Source organism: Sceloporus occidentalis, unplaced genomic scaffold, assembly GCF_023333645.1.
Source record: "Sceloporus occidentalis isolate IW3139 unplaced genomic scaffold, rSceOcc1.0.p SCAF_4, whole genome shotgun sequence".
Classification (NCBI taxonomy): Eukaryota; Metazoa; Chordata; class Lepidosauria; order Squamata; family Phrynosomatidae; genus Sceloporus; species Sceloporus occidentalis.
This window is the reverse complement of record NW_028316984.1, coordinates 28,909,427-28,931,857: the sequence shown is the minus strand read 5'-3', so window position 1 is coordinate 28,931,857 and position 22,431 is coordinate 28,909,427. Positions and strand designations below refer to the sequence as shown.

The following is a 22,431-nucleotide window of genomic DNA, read 5'->3' as shown; positions in this document are numbered from 1 at the left end:
TCCCTAAGAAATGAGACTGACTCCAAAAACAATACAAGTAGCTTGTACTTCAAAACAAAAGTTTACTTATGGCTTTAATCTATATTTACATAGAAGCTATATCCTAATCTAGCTAGCGAATAGTTCAGGTAAAAGAAATATTTATCTCACCATCTTTCCAAAGAAAGTTGAGAGAGCAGGAAGATGGAAACACAACAGCTCAATTGAAAATATTTTGAGAGAATGTCAGTTAGTGCCAAAGGAGTGACCAAAGTCACATGGTTAGTTTGAATGAGAGAAGGGGGAGTTTGCATGCAGGAATTCCTTATCTATCTAAGGAGAGGGACAGAGAATCAAAATCTTCCAGCAAAATGATCATAGTTTTAAATCCAGTGTTTAGACCCAGAATGGGCAACTTGTGATCCCACAGCTCCATGGCCATTTAATCAATCAATCAATTTACAGTGCTGGCTCTAATACAAAATGTAGCAGAATTCATGAACTTCTACAATGGTAGAAAAATGAATATGCAAACATTTCAGCTTCTCTCTTTGAAGATCTAGTTCAAACATAACCTGCATTAAACGTGGCATGGCATGCCTACTAATATGAAAGTTCAGGCCCTCATACCCACCCACCCACATACAATTTTGAAGCATATTGTACTTCCACTGACTGGCATACTCACCAATGGCATTGTTCAAGATATATTCTTCTCTGAAGAAGTCTTGTGCCAATCTATCTCCAGATCTTCCTGCTTCAGTGACAGCTAGCAGATAAAACAAGGAGTGTCAAAGGTGGTCGCCACAACTTTTAATAGTGTGAAATACAAAGAACTTTGACTCTGCAATAAACTTTCATGATAAACATCAAAACATATCCTGGGCAGCAAATTAAACCTCGGTTCTGCACAAGTACTGACATATTTTTTATATTGCAATTTGAAGAACTAAATGAATTGACCAAAGGAAGAAGGAGGGAAGCAATGATAACAAGTATGGTGTCATGATGAGAGAATCTAGGGAGATCTGCATTCCAATCCACACTAAGCCAGTAAAATTCCCTAAGTGACCATGGGTCAGTCGCTTTTTCTCTCAGCCTGACCTGTCTCACAAAGTTATTGTAAAAATGAAAGGTAGGGAAGGCAGATTATAAACACAGCAAAGCAGGTAGTCTCAGCTTCTAGCTCCTGAGAGGCCAGTTGAAAGTGCTTTGTTTCTCTGGAAGCCAACACAGTGTAGTGGTTTGAGTGTTGGACTATGACTCTGGAGACCAGGGTTTGAATTCCCGCTCAGCCAGTGATTCAAGTGCTTTATTGGGCTGTAGCATAGCATTTCTTTCCTTCAAACACAAACCAGAAACTTTGATTTGAGACACTCAATTCAGTTCATCTGTATTACAGTCATATACCAGCAAAGTTGAGAAACTCAATTCCTCACCTCTGATGTCACCCCCTGCACAAAAAGCTTTGTCTCCAACACCCTTTATGATTATTAGAAAAGTATCAGGATCTTGTTCCCATTTCTAAAAGAAACAAAGGAAAAGGTTATTTCAGACGAAATAAGTGGTTACTTTCCCCCCCAGTTATGGAATATACAAGTTAGAGAACAATACAGATCCTGGTTGGATCTGAAGGGCCATGTTTCCCATACCTGCCTTACTGAGTCATTCATTTTTTGTAGATAGAGAGATGAACTATCACACCCAAAACTACAATATCACCTCAGGCTCTATGCTTGTCAACCCTGTCAGTGCACACATTCTTCTGCCAGCACTCAAGTGGGGAAAGCAATTAAGAGATGTGGACCTGAAATTCCCAACGGTTACACTCAACTAACAGCTAATGTCAGAAAGCATAGTCATGTCACATCTTCTTTCATTGAGTTCTCAGGCAAAAGTGTACTTGGGCTATAAACTAGGCTTGACCACATGGAGAGAGAGGAGCAGAGCACTTTCATCTAGCTTCCCAGGAGCTAAGAACTGGGACTCAGCTGGCTCCCAGAAGCATCAGCTGAAAACAGAAAGGGGAGTTTCTATAGTATATAAAACAAAGCTGCACAACTGCCACACTAGCATATTTCAGAACACCATTTTAGCTGGTCTTTGGTCTCCGGGGGAGTTTGGAGGGGGGTAGGAGCTTTGGGGAATACACCTAGGGGCCCCTAAAGTAAATGTGAGCTATGGCCCATACTTTGTCCACCCGTACTTTTGCCCAATGAGCAGTAAAATAATTCTGAAATGGGGGTAGGGACTCCTCTTTGTTTTTCTGGGATGGGAGGAGGAGAAAGGAACCTGACTCAATGCAGACTGGATCAGGCCCAGATGAGGCAATGCTAGAGGTGCCAATCACCACTCAGTCTCTGCTATAGGTCCATATTTCTGTGTCCTTTACTGTCTTAGTCCCTGGCATACACTGACTGCATTGGTAATTTAAATAAAATCACCAACCTTTAGTTGCGGATATATCTTTCTAATCATGGAAAGATTTAATGCATTCAGAGCCTTTGGTCTGTTCACTGTTATAACACCGGCACATCCTTTTTTCTCAAGCAGGACTTCAGCTGAAGAATCTGTAGTCCCGGACATTCTCTGCATGCAAAAAGAACAACCACAATCAAGACGACTAAACAAGCTAAAGGTGCTGACTGCAAGTTGATTCATGACACTACAGAATGCATGTCACTCTCCAGGACAGGGATGGAAATTATGCAACCTTACAGATGCTGTTGAACTGCAACTCCCATCAGCCCTTGCAATGTTGAGTGATGGTGGGAGCTGTAGTTCAACAGAATCTGAAGGGCCTCACTGCCCCAAACCTTTGCACACCTAAAAGCTTTCATACATCCATGGAGCCTTGGTTGTTGTTGTGTGTCTTCAAGTCATTTCTAATGGTGACCCTAAGGTAGGGATGCCATAACCCGGCGGCCCCTGTGACAAACCCGCTTTTGGGGGCCCCCTCCCGGTCCCGGTCCGGTTTGGCCCCCAGTCCCTGGTTCGGGGCCCGCGCGGCGCCAACCCACCTTCCCCTGCCTCCCCGCGCGGCCGCGCCACCCACCTCCTCCTCCTCCTCCGTTCCAGGCCATGCAGCCATGTGGAGGAGGCGAAGGAGGAGGCGGTGCACGGGGGGAGGCAGGGGAGGGTGGTGGGGCGCGCGCAGGAGGCGCACCTCCTCCTCCTCTGTTACAGGCCGCGCCAAGCGGAGGAGGAGGCAGAGGTGCCTGCCTGGCTTGGTGCTCCCTGTGAGCGCGCGTGCGCACCAAGGCAGCAGGCACTGGCAGGCAGCCACCCACCGCCTCCTCCGGCTGGCGCACCTCCACGCTGGTCACTTCTTTGGGCCCAGGAGGCGGAGGCAGAGGAGGAGGCTGAGGCGGAAGTGGGTGGCTGCCTGCCTCCTGCCTTGGTGCGCGGGCAGGGGGAGAGTGCGCCAAGGCAGCCACCCACCTCCTCCTCTACTTGGGCCTGGGCTGGGAGGCAGAGGAGGAGGAGGAGGGAGGAAGGGAGGAAGGAGGGAGGAGGAGGAGGGAGGAAGGAGGAAGGAGGGAGGAAGGGAGGGAGGAGGAGGAGGAGGGAGGAAGGAGGGAGGGAGGGAGGGAGGAAGGGAGGAGGAGGAGGGAGGGAGGAAGGAGGGAGGAAAGAAGGAGGAAGGAGGAAAGGGGAGGAAGGAGAGAAGAAGGAAGGGGGGAGGAGGAGGAGGAGGAGGGAGGGAGGGAGGGAGGGAGGGAGGGAGGGAGGAGAGGAGAGGAGGAGGAGGGAGGAAGGAGGGAAGAAGGAGGAAGGAGGAAAGGGGAGGAAGGAGGGAAGAAGGAAGGGAGGAGGAGGAGGAAGGGAGGAAGGAGGAAGGAAGGAGGGAGGAAGGGGGAGGAAAGAAGGAGGAAGGAAGGGAGGAGGAGGAGGGAGGAAAGAAGGAGGGAGGAAGGAAGGAAGGAAGGAAGGAAGGAAGGAAGGAAGGAAGGGGGAGGAGGGAGGACAAGGAGTAAGAAGAGGAGCAGGAGGAAGAGGATAGTGATGATGATGAAATGAGCCAGCTTCTGAGGCACGACCATTGTAAGTTGCTGTGATTTTTACAAACTCATACGCAGTGAAGAAAAACCAAAGTCCCTTGACCAAGTACACACTTCTGAGAAGTACAGTTGAATCTGAGGGCAAACCCACTTCTTGTTAAATCACCTTGACATATTCAGTGTGAAACCCAAAGAGTTTGGTTATGGAATAAGCCTCTGAAATATGCAAGAGATTGCCATGTTAAGTAAAGCCATGTTCAATGCCCAAATGTGCTGTTTGGAATGGGGGGAGGGGGGTGGCCAGAAAGGGAAAGTACATTTCTGTCATCTGTCTAGGAATAATGCCCAAATGTCCTCCATTTTTTAAAAATGTGCCCTCCATTTGAAAATTTTGTCCTACATTTGTCCCGGTTTGGAGGTCCAGACTTATGGCAATTCTACCCTAAGGCAACCCTTAGTTTTTCTTGTCAGACTTTGTTCAGGGAATCATCTGACCTTGCCTTCCTCTGAGGTTGAGAGAGTGTGACTTGCCCAAGTCAACCAGTGGATTTCCATGGCTGAATAAGATTTGAACCCTGGCCTCCAGAGTCATAGTCTAGTGCTCAAACTGCCACATCATGCTGGCTGGAGCCTTTATCACCTTGAAAAACAGATTGCCATAAGACTTTCCCCCCACCCCACCCCCTTTTTAATTTCAAAAGTAATTTCAGTTGCGGTTGCCATTTGAAAAGCACTGCCCCAAAGACCCTCTAGATTTGCAGATAACACTGCACCATTCTTTGTCATTTGGTTATTATAATTCAAACCCAATTTATATGAAGAAGGTCTTCATACTCACTAAATGTTGTATTATAACCTGAAGCCTGTTGAGTGACTTCAGCCTGAAAAGAAGAAAATCAAGGTCAGCCATATCTCTGCCACAGCCAAAGTAAATATTTAAACCTTCACACTACCTACTTTTCACCAACTTGTTTCTAATTACACACATTAACTCATGGTCCATATTTCAGTATGTCAAAACATGTTTCTCTTTTCATTTTTGTTCATTCCCTTTGTCCTGCCCTGACTATTTGGCTTTTTGAGCTGGCTGTTGCATTTCAGTGCCATGCAACATTGTTTTCTCTTTGTTTTGGAAACTCTACATTGCCTGTTTACACTATTTTTTTAGATTCATTAATAGTCACTCTGGTAGCAACTCTCCTAGACTGAAAACGGAAGCTAAGAACCAAAAACCTTTGGGGATATAATATTTCACTGTTTTGAATTTGCTTTTTCTCCCCTGTGACAATCAGGAATAATCCTTAAATAGGGAGCAAAACACATTCTAGAACAAGTCCAGGGACATTTAGGCACAGCAAGGCCTCCAAACAGCTCAAGGTTGCCAAATTGCTTGCCTGTGAGAGAAATGTGAGCATCCCAAACTTAAGCTCAGCGTTTACAATTTTCACTGCTTACAGTTTCTCGAAGATTCCATATGACCGCTTGGAAATACTGTATGTCATATCTATTCTTATATTTCTTTAAACACGTTTAAACACGTTCTCCTTAGAGGTACCATTTACTACATACAAGTTAAGGATTGAAAACGTGGTGCCCTCAATATATTTTGCTCTACAATTCTTAAAAGCTCAGGTCATCCTGACAATGTTCAGGGGTTATGGGCGATGTAGTCAAAACATTTAGAAAACACAGTGTCTTGTCTGTTCTTTTAATTGATGTGCTTCAATTGATGTTGTGTTTTTAACTAATGTTACGTATTTGTTGGTCTGTTGTTGTTCCCCACCTCGAACCATGGGGTGAGGCAGGAAAGAAATAGATAGTATTATTACAATAATAATAATAATAAACAGAGGTTTAAAGGAAACAGATTTTTTTTCCTTCAGCAAAGATCTTTAAACAGAGGTTGGATTGACATCTTTCAGGAGTGCTGTAATTGTGCATTCCTATATGGCAGCGCTTTGGGTTAATTGGCCCTTGAAGCCCCTTCCAGTGCTAAGATTTTACGATTCTATGATTCAAGAAGGATGTAAAGTGTTTGCTTTCAGATTCAAAGAAGTGCACAGAGACAAAGATAACAATGAGATCCAATTGCTTTGCTGCACACTGGCAATATGGTCCAAAACACCCTGCAGAAACAATCCACTTTAACTATCCTGGATCAAGGCTAGGGAATTCTGGGCTCTGTAGTTTTGTGAGTCATTTAGCCTTCTCTGTCAGAGAGCTCTAGTGCCACAAATAAACTACAATTCCCAGAATTCCCTAGCACTGAGCCAGACAGGTAAAAGGGTCTCAAAATGGATTATTTCTGCAAGGTGTTTTGGACCTATGTCTTATAACTACAGTACCACCCAGTGTTAACTGAGAGCAATTCCATATGCATTAATGGCTAAATCCAATGGTTAATTCCAACTAAAAGTACGTAGATATGCTGAATCAATGGGGATCTGGCAAGTCAATACAGATGTAAACTTTAGCAATACAATGGGCCTACGGTAGCATTTAGCACCATGAGGCAAGTGTTTCAACATACCAGCTCACACTGATTCTTCGAGTTTGCAGAGTCCACCTTGAGACTTTACAGTCCTTACAAACCTGTGACTTCAGCATCCGTGTGGGATGATTTCTGGACTTTTTGGTTTCTACCCCATCCCAATGCCCCAGCTGATGAAGACTCCTGGAGGTTTCAAAAGCTCACTTTTTAAAGTAATAATTCAACAATCTAATTTATAAAAGTGTTACCAAACACTGTTCTTAACATTATATAAAAATCCAAATGTATAAGATATATTACATAAGTGATATATTTGGAAGAAATGTATGTCATGTGGACCAGCTTTCTGAAAACATGCACCATTTTTAGGACAAAGATAGAAATTGACCCTCTTGTATTGTATTTTTCACACACCTTAACACAAATGCACTTGATAGTGTGTTCATAAACAGACTTTAAAATGATTTCCAGCCGAGTGGAAAGCATGCCACGTAGCAGGATAAGGACTCCAACGGCTTAGAAACAAAGTTCTGCCTATCTACTTGATCTCTCTTGATCTCACCCCACCCTTAACATACAGACAATGGACTATTATTTAACTTGACTTGGATCATGTTAATATGACTTAGTGCAAGTTAGCTTGTTTGACGAACAGGGCACTGGGCATTATATAAAGTGAGAACAAGTATTTGTCACTGCATGTATTGTATTGACATTTGTCAACATTCAGTCAAGCAAGCAGTATCAAGCCAATTTTTTTTTACAAGAGCCACTTGTACCCAAAACTCAAAAAACAAGAATAGTCAAATCAAGTACCTAACACCTTTCCCATTCAGGCCTCTATTCACTTGGACTGAACCACGATCCCGTTGTTAACACTAACCACTGGGCCATAGAACCCTCTATGTGCCTCAACAGGAGATTCTTAGGTAATGTATGCAGGAGGCCATCCTTTGGTTCTCCACGCTGCTGCCACACTGCAGAATTAATGAGGTTTGCCACTGTGTTAATTGTCTTGGCTTCATCCTATAAGATTTGCAGTTTGTTGTGGCACCAGAGCTCTCTGACAGAGAAGGCTAAATATCCCACAAAACTACAAATTCCAGAATTCCACAGCATTAATTCTGCAATGCAGATACAGCCCCAATGTTTGGGACTTCCATCCCCATCAACCCCACCTAGCATGGACAATGGCCTTCAGACCCACAGCAGAGATGATGCAGCAGCAGTTAAAAAGTGAGCTTTTCCCACTCTTAGGCTGCATCCACACTGCAGAAATAATCCAGTTTGAGACTGCTTTAACAGCACTGGCTCAATGGTAGGGAATTCTGTGAACTAGAGTTTTCTGAGACACTGTAGCCTTCTCTGTCAGAGAGCTCTGGTGCCACAATAAACTACAATTCTCAGGATTCCACATCACTGAACCAAGGCAGTTAAAGCGGTCTCAAACTGGATTATTTCTGCAGAGTGTTTTGGACCATGTTTTTTACTGCCATGGCTCAATGCTATGAAATTCTGGGAATTTTGTGAGCCATGGCAGTTAAAGTGGTATCAACCAGAATTATTTTTAAAGTGCAGATGCTGCCTTGTAAAGGATGTTTATGGGTGAGGGGAGACTGTAAGAACTGTGCACCTGTCTACTTCAATGATGTGGTTCTCATCCAAGCAGATCAAGATGATCTTCATAAAAGACATGTAGCCCATCCACTCTGGTGACATTACTCTGGAACCACACCATGTTGTCTAGTGGGGCTTGCTCTTCCTGGACAATGGCTCTTCACCTGGATGAATGCTGCAGCAAGCCCTGGAGAAGAGCAGGAAGGGCACTGGTCCCCATCCAGTGGCAACAACATGAGAGGGCAAAAGCATTAAGGTGTGTGGAAAAGCAGAATACAAGAGAGGCGTGAAATGGGAGTGCCACCACATCTGATAGTCCTGATGAGAATCTGTAATTAGAACAAGAGGTTGCCATCAGAACTGAACACGGAGAAACGGAATGGTTCCCAATTGGCAAAGGAGTCAGGAAAGGCTGCATTCTGTCACCCTATTTATTCAACCTGTATGCTGAGAATATCATAAGAAGAGCATGTTTAGCCTCAGAAGGAGGAGGAGTGATGATAGGAGGAAGGAATATCAGCAATCTAAGATATGCAGATGACACCATGCTACTAGAGGAAAACATTACAGACATGGAGCAATTAAACAACTATTTAAAAATACCAGACTATTAAAGACTTGATGATGAACATAAAGAAAACAAAAATAATGACCATGGAGATGGTACAAAAATTCAACCTAGACAATGAGGAAATCACAGCAGTGTTTTTACTTGTTCTTCTGTGCCCAATCCTGCTTTTATAATACATTCTGCATACAAGTTGAAAAGTAAGATTGTTGATTCTAACTTTTGTGCTCAGTTGTATATCTTTGCATTTTAGATTTTTCCCCTCGTTCTTTCACAGCTGCCTTCCCTATTCTTCATCTTCTTCTGACTTCCTGGCTGCAATCCCAATTTCTATCAATGTTTAACCCCAGATATTATAACTCTGTTTACTTTTTCTGTTTCCTCATTGTCTAGTTTGGATTTATGTAAGTTCTACGTGGTCATTATTATTTCTTTATGTTCAACACTAAACCTGCCTTTGCACTTTCTTTTTTGACCTTCCTTAGTAGGTGTTCCAGGTCTATGAGGTTTTCTGCTAGTACTGTACTATGGTGTCATCTGTATATCTTAAATTGTTGATATTCCTTCCTCCTGTTTTCACTCCTCCTTCTTCTGTGTCCAAGCCTGCTTTTCTTATATGTTCTGCAAACAAGTTGAACAGATAGGGTGAAAGTATGCAGACTTGTCTGGCCCCTTTGCCAATTGGGAACCATTCTGTTCTTATTATTAATACTTAATATGTTAATATATATCTAATGTTAGTATTACCAATATTAATATTGCCTTTTGGCAGGTGAGCCTATGGCTCCTGGGTCTGGTGTGGCCCAAATTTTGGTCACTTCCCATCTTCCCACCAGTCTGATCTCTGATAGGTAGTGTGACAAGGTAACAGCTTTGCCTGACCCTTTTTCCAATTGGGAACCATTCTGTTTCTGGTCCATATTCTGTCCTTATAATAGCCTCTTGTCCTGAGTTCAGATTCCCCATCAGGACTATAGATGTGTTGCCACTCCCATGTCTTTCAGGGTGTTCTATAGCCTTCCAGGATCTATGCAGCCAAAGGCAACAGAAGTGACATATTTTAAAGTGCAGTGTCGTAGTCATGTCGCTAGGGGGCAGCAGAGTTCAAGGCTGGCTGGCTGGCTCCCTCCTCCTCCTCCCCCTCCCCCTCCTCCCCCCCCCCCTTCCTTCTACCTGGGAAGCCTCAGCACCGGACCCGCGAAGACCCCCATCACTGCACTGGAGCCCAACACAAACACATGGGCAGAGGCTGGCTGACCGGCACGGCGCGTCCCGATGACGTCACCCACTCGCGCCGCCCGCAAGGAGACATCAGGTCATGGGAACATAGAGAGGGTGGGCTAGAGCAACCGGGGCAGAGCCGAAGAGATATAGACTCTACATTGTAGAGTGACGCGCGCGCCTGCTTCTGGGAGTTTCAGGGTTCGCTTTGGGTTGGTTGGGTGTAAACTGAGTCTTAGCTCTCCCTCTGCCAGAAAGGGAGACTTATTGCAGCCCATGAAAACCAATGGGCAAAGGCAGCCTCAAAGCATAAACTGGCACAGTGCAGCAGTGTGTAGAGAGCCAGGGTGGTGTAATAATGGCTTGAGAGCTGCACTATAAGTGGGGATTGTGGTTGTTGTGTGACTCCCAATGGCCCTTTTAAGAAATGTTGGACTTCAGCTCCCAGAAGCCTCAGCCACATTGCCCAATAGTCTGGGATTCTGGGAGCTGTAGTCCAAAATTCCTTAAAAGGGCACAGCTTTGGGACCACACTATGGCATCCCTATCATAAGGTTTTATTGGCAAGGTTTCTTCAGAGGGGTTTTTGCCATGGCTGTCCTCTGAGGCTGGGAGAGTGTGACTTCTTGCCCAAGGTCACCCCCAGAGGGTTTCCATGGCTGAGCCAGGATTCGAACCCAGGTCTCCAAAGTCCTAGTCCAATGGGGACTTTGAGGCTGTCGGGAGTTTATCACACTGGGGCTGATATTGGCATTAAAGAGAGATTAAAGTGCATTTAAAGCATCCCACAAATGAAGCGGAAGTGGCAAATAATTGTGCAAATGATTATCACACTCAGTTGCATCGGAAATGTATTGTCACTGAAATCCCGAAAGCAAAAAATGTGCCTTAATGCTTCTATGTGACCACTTTAATGGTGGGTTTTGTGTGACGTCGTGTGAAATCGTTACGTGTAATTACCCAATTTTTCCAGGAGGATATTCACAGGATAAACTCCTGATCATCTCCTTCATGTGATAAATGTATAAGATTTTCCTTGAGTTCTTTATTCATGCGTTTAGGTCAAAGATGGGAATCGTGGCCCTCCATAGGCTGATGGACTGTCACTCCCAGCATTCTTTGCCATTGACAAGGCTGCCTGGAGTGGCCACCCATCAATATGTGGAAATCAACACAATTCCATCCCCTAGATTTAAGGAGCCCATTAAATGCTGTATTTCCAAAATGGTATCTACATACTCAGACAGAGTTGAAATTAGAATGTCAACCAGGCCAAGGAATGGACACCTATGGCCCTTTGAGTATTGCAGAACTATTTATCAGCCCCAGCCAGCATGCCCAGTGGTCAAAGAACATGGGCAATGCAGTCCAACAACATTTGGAGGGCAACAGGTTCTACGTCTGGAATAAAACACAGTTTCTTGGTAACATCAAATAACTGTTCATGTTATGGAAATGCTCTTAGAAGGCTCCAGAGGGCAACCTTGTGCTGCTTTTGAAAGCAACGCTTCCATCCTGGGCATAAAATGCTGTTTGAAAACACTGAAATTCTGGCCCATGCCAACAACTATCAGGTCAGAGTTTTTTGTGGGTTTTTCAGACTATGTGGCCATGTTCCAGAAAAGTTTCTTCCTGATGTTTCCTCCTTTGCATTATATCCTCCCACCCTGAGGCTTTGCCATTCAACAACAGAACAATACACAGATTAACATGAAAATCACTCTGAAAATGCTCTTTTCCTGTAGTTTGCATCCATTGCTCGCATCCTAGTCTCTGGATCAGCAGAAAACAAGCTTACCTCGTCTTCAATATGACATTCCTTCAAATATTTAAACATGGCTATCATGTCACCTCCTAACCTCTTCTCCAGGCTAAACATATCCAGTCCCCTAATCTGCTCCTTATAGGGCATGGTTTCTAGAACGTTCACCATTTTGGTCACCCTCCTCTGGACACACTCCAGCTTGTCAATATCTCTCTTGAATTGTGGTGCACAGAACTGGACACAGTATTCCAGGTGAGATCTGACCGAAGCAGAATAAAGTGACACTATTACTGCCCTCAGTCCAGACGTTACATTCCTAATTATGCAGCCTAGGATCATATTGGCTTTTTAAGCAGCTGCGTCACACTGCTGACTCATTCTCCAATTTTAAATTATACTACTATGTTTGTTGCCTGGATTGTATCACTGACTGGATAAGACTGAAGAAAACAAGAAAATCACTTTGTTAGAAAATCATTACTGAAAATATGGATGAAAATATAACCAAAAGTATGCAGATATATACAAAAGTGGCTCCTTTTGATCCGGTCCTGATCCAATTAACGTTTGTAATGTTAGATTTATGATATAATGTTTAGTACAGTATTTTGTTTTTATGCTTTGTCCTTTTGTATTCCTTTATGTTAATACTTTTTATCTAAATAAATACTATTAAAATGCACACTGTTGACTCATGTTTAGCTTGTGGTCTACTAAGACTCCTTGATCTCTTTCACATATATTATTGTCAAGTCAGGTGTCACTCATCCTACATCTATGCATTTCATTTTTTCTGCCTAAGTGTAGTACATTACATTTCTCCCTGTTGAAATTAATTTGGTTAGTCATGGCCCAGCTCCCCAATTGGCTAGGGTCATTTTGAATTCTAATCCTGTCCTCTGAGGTATTGGCTACCCCTGCTAATTTAGTGTCATCTCCAAAACTGATAAGCATGACCCCCTATTCCATCATCTAAATCATTGACAAATATGTTGAATAGCACTGGGCCCAGGACAAAACCCTATGGCACCCCACCAGCCACTTCTCTCCAGGATGAAGAGGGACCATTGCTGAACACCCCTTGACTTCAGTCAATGGCCTCACTAAGATCAAGATACACTACATCCGTAGCATTCACCTCATCTACCAATGTTGTAACTCTATCAAAAAAGTAGGTGGTAAGTAGATGCAGGATTGCACCCTTTTAGTCATTGAGGAGACTTACTCTTGAGGACCCTGAAATTATCTTTTAGTTGCAATGCTGTTGATCATATCATTCAGTTCTTGAGTACTATGTTGGGATATGTAAAGTGAAACTCTGTGCATGTCTAGATTCAGATGTCAGTCCCACTGATTTAGGTGAGACTCACTCCACAGGCAAAGATGTATTGAACTGCAAGCAGAAAACTCAGGCTGAAAGCAATGACCTGTAAACAGCATGCAGGTCATGTTTTGAAAAGTTTGTCCAGATACAAAAAAATTAGGAGCCAGAAACAGGAAATTAAGTTTGGTGCAGTTTTATTTTGCTTTGGAGAATTCTTGATGGAAAAATGCTTCATCTCACTTTAAAGCTCTGGCTATTCTGTTCTGCATCATTTTCTAAATGAATTGATTGAGGCGGACATGTATCAGTGAGGAAAGAACAGTCAGGCCAGGTTATAGGGTCAGAGAAACCAGGCAATCATCTAGAACACCAGCAGCATTCACTCACAGGAAAATAGAATAGTCAGTTGATTTCACAGCCTAGGTATCACCCTCCGTCTTAACTATTTTAAATCAAATTCTAGTATATTCAGCAGGGGTGGTCAGCATATAGCCCTCCAGATTTCAACTCCCATCAGCCCTAGTAAGCAGAGTCAATAGTGAAGGGTCATGGGAGGTGTAGTCCAATAGCATCTGAAAGATATGTTGTCCATCCCTGATTTGTATGATTGTTATATGCCTTCAAGTTGATTCCAATTTATGGTGATCCTATTATAAAGTTTTATTGGCAAGATTTATTCACAGGTGGTTTGTTGTTGCCCTTCTGGAAGTCTGAGGAAGTGTGACTTGCCCAATGTCACTTGATGGGTTTTCCTGGCAGAGTGGGTATCCAAACATTGGTCTCTCAAAGTCTTAGTCCAAATGCAAACCACTATGCCACTGTTCTCCCCATCTCTGATACAGAGGGATTATTTATTTTACCATTTGCTCAGAAACAGATCATTCTAGACTGAGGATCCTGGAGTTTCAGTGGTCCAATTTCGTCAGATCATTTGGGGGCAAGGCTTACCCCCCATTGTGTGGTCCATGCCAAGACCCAAAGTTAATTTGCATGACGAAATAGACACACCATCTATGTCCTGTGCCAAGACTTAGTTATAGTGTATAAGGAATAAGAATAGCTAATAACATTCTTGAGCACATTTAGGTTGCACACTCCTTCCCATATACATACTGATCATGCAAAGCAGATTTCTGGGCTTCCATTATGGCTAACCACTTGGCAGGTTGGTTGAGGCTGATGGGAACTGTAGTCTAACATCATAGAGAGTCTGGTTGAAGATAACTGATATAGAGCAGAAGTATCAAAGACAGTCCTCAATATGTTCTTAGTCTGCAATTTCTTTACACTGGCTACACTACCTACGGTATTATCGGAGGGTTAGCCAAACTCCTAGAGGTCTGCATTTTGCTCACCTCTGTAGAGAAACAAATTTCCCATGGGTAAGGTATTAGGAAAGGTTTCTTTCAGGAGCTGCTCCTCTTTCCTGATATAACTGAGGATGTTGCCACACTGCAGAATTAATGCAGTTTGACACAGCTTTAACTGTCATGGCCCCATCCTATGGAATCCTGGGATCTATCGTTTGTTGTGGCACAGAGCTCTTTGACAGAGAAAGCTAAATGTCTCACAACACAATAATTCCAGAATTCCATAGCACTGAGCCAAATGGTGCCAAACTGCATTAATTCTGCAGTGTAGATGCAGCCTGAACTGTAATAGTTTTTTCCTAGAAATTAAGCAGAATTTGCATGTAAAGAGATTAAAAATAGACTGGGAGAGATTAAAAGCAATTGAGATGTTTTCCCACCACCACAAAAAAAAAAAAAAGAAAGAAAGAAAGAAAGAAAGAAAGAAAGAAAGGAAAAGGTTGTTGTTACTCCTCTTTGGGAAACATTGCACTCTTTATTCCTTTTATCCACTTTTTGAGAAAACTGACATTTGTAAATTGCACTTTCAATTCCTTTTATCCACTTTTTGTTATTTCAGTTTTAAAGAAAACATCTCCCCCATACATTACCATTCTTCAGAAAATAATCACTGACAATTTCAATCTTTGGGAAAGTTTGTGTTGGTTAAACAGTGATATAGGAGCCAAAACGATTAAAGGTGCATTCACACTTACTTTTTTGTCCTGAGGAGATTCGGATTGCCACACTGATGCAATACCAGATCGTTGTTCCCATTACGTTTTGGGTTTGCGAACCTCTACGAAGCATTTTAACCCTGTGTGTTATTCACACATGCCTGGGCAGCCTCCTGCACCATGGCAGTTGCCAGTATCTCCCAGGCCATCTAAGCTGAAGAGCCAGCATTTTTCGAGGACTTCTCTGGTGGTCATGTGGCCAGCATGACTGCACCAAACACTGTTACCTCCCCAATGAGAAGTGTTATCTATTTATCTATTTGCATGTGCATGCTTTTGAAGTGTGAGGTTGGCAGAAGCTGGGACTAGTGGCAGGAGCTCACTCCATCATGCAGCACCCAGGTAGCCCTCCCCCCCAAAAAAAAGATGCATTTGGGGCAAGTGTGAACACCAAGGAAATAACCCAGATTCATCCCATGTTATTTTTATAGTGAGAGTGGGGCCTAGGAATTGAATGCATTTAAGAACTGAAAGAGAAGACTGAGTTACCACACTTAGCCCTCTGATCAATACAGCCATTAGCTCAGGACTCAATGGTCAACTCAAAGCTTGAGCACAAGATCCAGGGAGGGAACAAAAGGGGAAAGGGCAAGGTGAGTGACAGGAGCGCAAGGGTTGGAGCTGCCAGACCAATCTGGACAGAGATTCCATCACACCTACCTCTTAGGCCTCTTTAGCAAAGAACCAGAGATGTCTCCCATACGTAAGCCTACCTTGATCCTTGAGATCAGCTTCTTCTGCCATCTTTCAGGTGTCCCCAGCTTTTGAAATAACATGGATGATAGGGCATTTTCATTAGTGTTACCCATTTGGATAGGGTTGCCATAAGTGAGGACCTCCAAACCGGGACAAATGTAGGACAAATGCAGGACAACATTTTCAAATGTAGGACACATTTTAAAAAAATGGAGGACACGCAAAAAAATTGAGGCTTTTTTAGAAATGTTAATATAAATCCATGTTTCTTAGGCATGATCAAAATGGAGGACATTTTGACATTATTCGTAGACAGATCACGGAAATGTACTTCCCTTTCTGGCCACCCCCCTCTCCCCATTCCAAACAGCACATTTGAGCATTGAACATGGCTTTATTTTAACATTGCCTCTTGCATATTTCAGAGGCTTATTCCACAACCAAACCCTTTGGTCAAGGGACTTTGGTTTTTCTTCATTTTGACTTGTTTTGTCTGTATTCCTCCCCACTAAATAAAGGAGACATGAAATGGAGTTAATGGGTACAAGCTGTTAAACAAAAAAGTCTTGTGAGACTGTAGGCAAGAGGTGCACTATGTTAAGAACTGCATTAAGCACACTTAGGCTGCTGCCACACTGCTTTCACTCTCATCACTCCATCCTATGGAATCCTGGGATTTGTAGTTTGTTGTGGTGCCAAGGCTGGGCTTTGAAATCTCAGGCATAAGAGAGGCAAAAGGCTTGGGCTGCATCTACACTGGAGAAATAATCTGGTTTGAGACCACTTTAACTGTCTTGGCTGAATGCAATGGAATTCTGGGAATGGTGGTTTGTTCCAGCACCACAGCAGAATGGCAGTTAACCCCTGGAAAGCTCTCTGACCAAGGTGACCAATGCCTTCACCCCAAAATGTAGGGCACCCAAGCAGAAAAATGTAAATAAAAGCTAAAATCACCCATGTAATTATAAATGCATGCTTCTTAGCCATGATCCAAATGGAAGACATTTTGAAAATTGACAGAAGAGGACATGTCCTGGAAAAGGAGGAGGATGCCTGGTCACCTTGTCTCTGGTCCAAAACACACTGCAGAAATAAAACAATGCTGGACTGAAATGCCCAGAGTTCCTCACCAAAGCTGCATCCACACTGAGGAAATAATCCAGTTTGAGAGTGACTTAACTGTCCTGGGTTAGTGCTGGGGAATCCTGGGAATTGTAGTCTATTGTGGCCTCAGAGCCATCACTGACAGAGAAGTCTCAATGTCTCCCAAACACTCGCATTCCCAGGATTCCCTAGCACTGAGTTAAAGCAGTCTCAAAGTGGGTTATTATTCCTGCAGTGTGTGTGAGAGATATAAAAGCTAGGGACTGGATTCATTTGGAGGATCTCTGTGTCCAAAACACACTGCTTGGACTGCCAGGGCTCAGTGCTATGGAATCCTGGGAATTGTAGTTTATTGTGGCACCAGAGCTCTCTGACAGAGAAGGCCAAATGCCTCACAGACCCCAGAATTCCAGAGCATTGAGCTTTGGCAGTTAAAGGGGTCTCAAAGTGCAGAGGGGGGGGGAGAGAGAAAAGCCAGGGAGTGTGAATGAGCTCTGAGAGGAGGAGGAGGAGGAGGAGGAGGAGGGAGGGAGCCAAGGGAAGTGGCCAGGACTACCAGAGGAGCCCCTGCTTTTCCTCATCATGGCAGCCTTCTCACTGCTGGCAAGAGGCTCTGCCCCCAGCCAGGCAACGCCTCCATTCAGTCTCCTTTTGTCAAAAGAGCTCTGGTGCCACAAGAAACTACAATTCCCAGAATCCCATAGCACTGAGCCATGGATGTTTAAGGGGGGGGGGTCAAACTATTTCTGCAGCCTTTGCTACCCCAAAGCCTTCTATTATTTACCAGCAACTTGCAAGGCAAAATCTCTTCCTTCCAAGCCCTTGAAAACCAACCCAAGGGGAGGGGGGCTGATTGCTTCTTTCCCATTGGTCAGCTTCGGGAGAAATTTGCATATTACAAGGAAAGGTGTTTAGGGCCTCAAAAACGACCCTGTGATAAAGAATTACAACAATACTGAGTGGTAGACATTTAAAAGATGAGGAGGCATTTAGACTCCCAGGGAAACAGGAACGATTGATGGCCTTTTTTTCTTTGCTCACTGTAACCTGAAAGTAATGCCTTTTGCAGGGTCTATATACCAAGTGGGCTGGCAATAGCTCTGAGTGGCAGATGTCTTTAAGACCTGCTCTCTAGCCTTAAGTCAGGCAGGGAGGCGGGGAGGGTGGCACACAGCCATGGGGAGGGCTGGAGCTGCCTCCAGGGCCTTGCTGGGGGGGGAGGTCCCGGGGGAGGGGCCAAACTGGGGTGGGACCGTGTGGCCCCGCCCCAAACCAGGAAAGTCCCGCCCCCAGGCGGGATATGGCAAGCCTACATTTGGAACATAATATTCCTAGATAAACTGGAGTGGCACCAAACTGACTTCAGGGCTGAGTGGAAATACTTTTATTCTGCAAAGTACTGTATTTTCATGTTTCTGTAATGTTCTTTGTCTGTTTCTTTGTAATGGTTAAAAGTAAAATCTTTGCTTTTGGGGTTTTTATGTTGAACTGCTTGACTATAAACTGCCCCCTTAAGGATAGAAAGGATATCAGGAGAGCTTAGACAAACAAGCAAGCAAAACAATGGGCTCCTGAGAAATGATCAAATCTGTATCCTAAAACACAGGACATCTTTGGTTCACTTATGGTTTTCCTGATCATGGCATCCCGTACCCGATCCAAACTTTTCCGGCTCTTTTTGAAAGAACGGGACTTTCCTGTTTTTTGCAAAGTACAGGAGAAGTCTGAATTGGGTACGGGATGCCATGATCAGGTACGGAGATGCCTCCGACCTGGGCATGGAGGCATGCCATAAAATCCATGCTTAAAAGGTTTCAGCCTGTGCCTAGGTCAGGAGGGAAGGACGAAAAAGGACAGTGCAATAATATCTGTATATTTCAAACCACCTCTGAGCAATCCTTGCTTAAGAAAATCCTATGAAATTCATGGGGTCACCATGTCAACAGACATCTTAAAGGCACATACCATACACTATCAGTGATACTCAAAATCTGTGTTCGCATGCCTTAGGTTAGGGATACAAATGGTTTGTGTAAACAGCACATAAACAGCTTTTAAGATAAATTTAACATAAACGGGTGACTTGAAGGCACATACTTCAGTGAAGAAAAACTCAGTGAGACAAATGAAACTTTCTGTCCATCTCAGGAGTAACTTCTCCATGGAGCAATGCTGATGAAAATGCTCTTGCAACCTGTGATCAAAACAAATTGGCTTGTGCTGCAGTTTCTTCCTTTCTTGGCAAATACAGTGTGTTCTTGAAAACTCACAAAAAACAAGCCACATAGTCAGTAGTGGTTCTGTTTTGACTCAATTTAAAATTGAAAAGCAACAGATAGCAATCCAGCCATTTATTTGTCCAGTGGTAACCTTTATTATTATTATTATTATTCCATTGCAGTTCCAATTAGTGAGGCCTTTCATCTGTCGGGAACCTGTGTGTTGCCAGTAGATATGGTTCTCCTGTCTAAAAATATTTCTGAAGAGCCTGTAAATGCAAGTGGTGAATCAATAAATCTATGGCATCTTAGGGGGTGACCTTCATCTTATAAGACAAACAAGATGCTCTATGAATGTTTAGCAACCACACTTCATATGAAAATTTATAATAGCTGGATATTAAACATTTTTCATTGCCTCAGCTCAATTATTAACACTAGGGACTGCAAATAACTACAGTGAGCCCTCGGTATCTGGTGGGGTTTTGTTCCAGGATCCCCTGTGGATACCAAAATCCATGGATGTTCAAGTCCTGTTATATACAGTGGCATAGTAAAATGCTGTCCCTTATTTTAAAAAATGGAAAAATCAAGGTTTGCTTTTTGGATTATTTTTAAATATATATTTTCAAGCTGTGGATGGTGGAATCCAGGGATTCAGAATCTGTAGATAGGAGCCAGCAGTAGTTACAACATGCAATGAATTACTTTTGCAATAATTAAGACATAACTACATTATGTTGTGATTGTAACTTAACAAGGGATAATCCCATTTCTTTTACAGTACGCCTGCAGTGGTTTCCGTTGTTTTTGTAGTCACAGACCATAGGGCCTCACTAAATGGTGGCAAAGATATGTCAGAGGGTTCAAGTGTTGCTATGTGCTTAGTTGTGGTGCTAAAGAGAATGTGCTTTCTACCAGTCAAGCCAGCAAACAAGCACTGAGATCTATTTTAAAGCAGCTAAAAAGTATTTATTACTTAAATTCAGATGTTAGTTGCAGCTACACTAGACCCATTGAATCAATGAGTGTTGATTTATACCAAATTCCCATTCATTCAATTACTCTAGCTCAAGATAGGGCAAAGTGTGCCCCCCAGGCCTCTCCCGGCAGGGTGACCAGATGTCCTCCTGTGTCAGGACATGTCCTACATTTCAATCTTCTGTCCAGGAGGAATTTCAAAATGTCCTCCAACACTATCTTATAGATAGGACCAGATCAGTGCAATACGGAGCCCCAAATGGCCATCCTCATCAGGTGGCCCAAAAGGATACCATCATTAATGGCATCAAAAGGGAGTGAGAGGGCTACAAGAACGGGTAGGAATGGACTCCCTCTGGTAGTCCCTGGAATAGATCACTTACCGAAGCAACCAAAAGAGGCCTAGTCTTATATCCTGTCTGAAGGTCCAGTTGAAATTGGTCCAGATAATAAAAATCATCCAGATGTGTCTGGATTTGCAAGGCCACCTCCAACATGACCACCTTTGTCAAGAATAGAATGTCTACTGTAGAGTTTTGTGGCTAGAAACATATAACAGAAAAGCAGTCTGTCACATTTTCAGAACTGGAACATATCAATACCTTGGTATGTGTATGTGCCTTCAAGTCACATGTTGACATGGTGACCCCATAAATTTCATAGGGTTTTCTCAGGCAAGGAATGTTGATAGGTGGTTTTGCCAGTTTCTTCCTCTAAAATATACCCTACAGCACCTGGGATTCATTGACAGTCTCCCATCCAAGTACTAACTAGGCTGACCCTGCTTAGCTTCAAAGGATACACAGATTCTGAATCCTTGACAGTATTATTACCTTTAACAATGGGCAACTGCAAATATCTTCGCAATAGAGGTATGACTATTTAAAAGGACATTCACTTGGGTGGAAAGAAATGACAGAATTTGATTACAACAGGAGATGGAATTACTTTAATAATGTTTGCTTTAATTGTCCTACTCACTTTCAATACTCCTGTGTTTAAATGATAATTTCTACCACACAGTATAAAAATCACTGCCAGAGATATACATAGATATTCAGGATTATTAGCTGCCATGAGTAGCTAAATAATTCTGAACGGTTAGCATTTATCCAGAGCCAGCATGGTGCAGTGGTCTGTGTGTTGAGCTACAATTCTGCAGACCAGGGTTCAAATCCCTGCTTAGCCATGGGTGACCTTGGGCAAGTCCCACTTTCTCAGCCCCAGGGGGAGGCAAAGGCAAACCCTTTCTGAAAAAACCTTGCCAAGAAAACCCTGTTGACAGGTTTACCTTAAAGTTGCCATAAATCAGAAACAACTTGAAGGCACACAACAACAGCAGTGTTTACCATCTATTCTGTCAGAGTGCTTGGGGCCCTGAGCTCCAGGATTACTAGAACAGTTCATGTAGATTATTAGAGGGGGGGGGGGATGTCTTCTCATGCCTGAACATGTATTACTTTTCACACGCAGTGATTAAGCTTCCAGAACTGGAGAATAAATCCTTTACTGTGAAAGAAGCTATTGACTTCACTAATATGCTGTGAAACTATTATCCTTAGTGTGAATATAAAAGTAGGCTGCCAACAGAACAGCAGAAGATTCAGGAAAGAGGAAATCTCTCCTGCTCCATTGCAGGACCCTGTAACCCCATTCCACCAGCAAAAAAGCCCTCCTTTGGAGGTGGTTTTTCAGGCAGAAAGCTCTGTTGTCCTTGCGCTTCACTGCCAGAGCAATATTAGATGTAGGCTTTAGCTTTTACCCTCATATTCTGAAATATATTTGAAGGATTTCTAAGTTGTACATAAGATGCATAGCAATATATTACAGTTTTCCCTATTGTGTGAACTCCCTCTCAGTTCCAGCTTCTGGCCAAAGACTATTTTATCCTGTTAAAATCCCATTTTTAGCCTGGTGTGGTAAAATCATAAGAAGTTGTGACACAAGAGTGCTAAAATCTTGTTGTACACCCGTTGTTAGTCATTCATGCATTCAGTATATATGCCAACATGATGCCTATGGAGGAGGTCCTGTTTCTTTTCCATGTATGGCAAAATGTCTTTGCAGGAACAAGACCCAGGAGCCAATCTATTGCTGTAGGTAAGCAACAGCAAATCCCAAGAGATCTTGCCAATGAAATGAAAGGTAGAATGATGCTTAAGATCAAAAAGTTCCACTTCTTTTATTCTGTTTTCCCCCAACATTCATTTTTTCATTAACTAGCTAGAAAGTCTGTGAAGCTACTTTGTATCCTGGAAATAGGATCTTGTCTGATGGAATCTATGTTTAGCATGTTGCGGATGTGAAAAGGAGGCCATGGAGTAAACAAGAGGCTTAAAAGGGGGGTTGCCAACATTTTCTTTGTAGCGTTCCCTTGTT

At 43.2% G+C, this 22,431-nt stretch overlaps 1 protein-coding gene across 4 annotated transcripts in view; it reads right to left on the bottom strand.

The window, feature by feature from the left end:
• Positions 1–9,910, bottom strand: part of HIBCH (3-hydroxyisobutyryl-CoA hydrolase) — a 71,295-nt gene extending 61,385 nt beyond the window's left edge. Inside the window, exons 1-5 of one of the 4 annotated variants that reach the window (XM_089523245.1) lie at positions 9,830–9,910; positions 4,819–4,861; positions 2,428–2,568; positions 1,419–1,503; positions 668–748 (exon numbers count right to left, since the gene is read on the bottom strand). In XM_089523245.1, the coding sequence (XP_089379371.1) occupies positions 668–748; positions 1,419–1,503; positions 2,428–2,568; positions 4,819–4,861; positions 9,830–9,867 (388 nt within the window). In that variant the 5' untranslated portion in view covers positions 9,868–9,910. Of the gene's footprint in view, positions 1–667; positions 749–1,418; positions 1,504–2,427; positions 2,569–4,818; positions 4,862–8,104; positions 8,201–9,403; positions 9,471–9,538; positions 9,606–9,829 lie in introns of those variants that run through there. The other 3 variants (XM_089523246.1, XM_089523247.1, XM_089523244.1) reach the window with 3 other exon arrangements.
• Between the last annotated feature and the right edge of the window lie 12,521 nt (positions 9,911–22,431).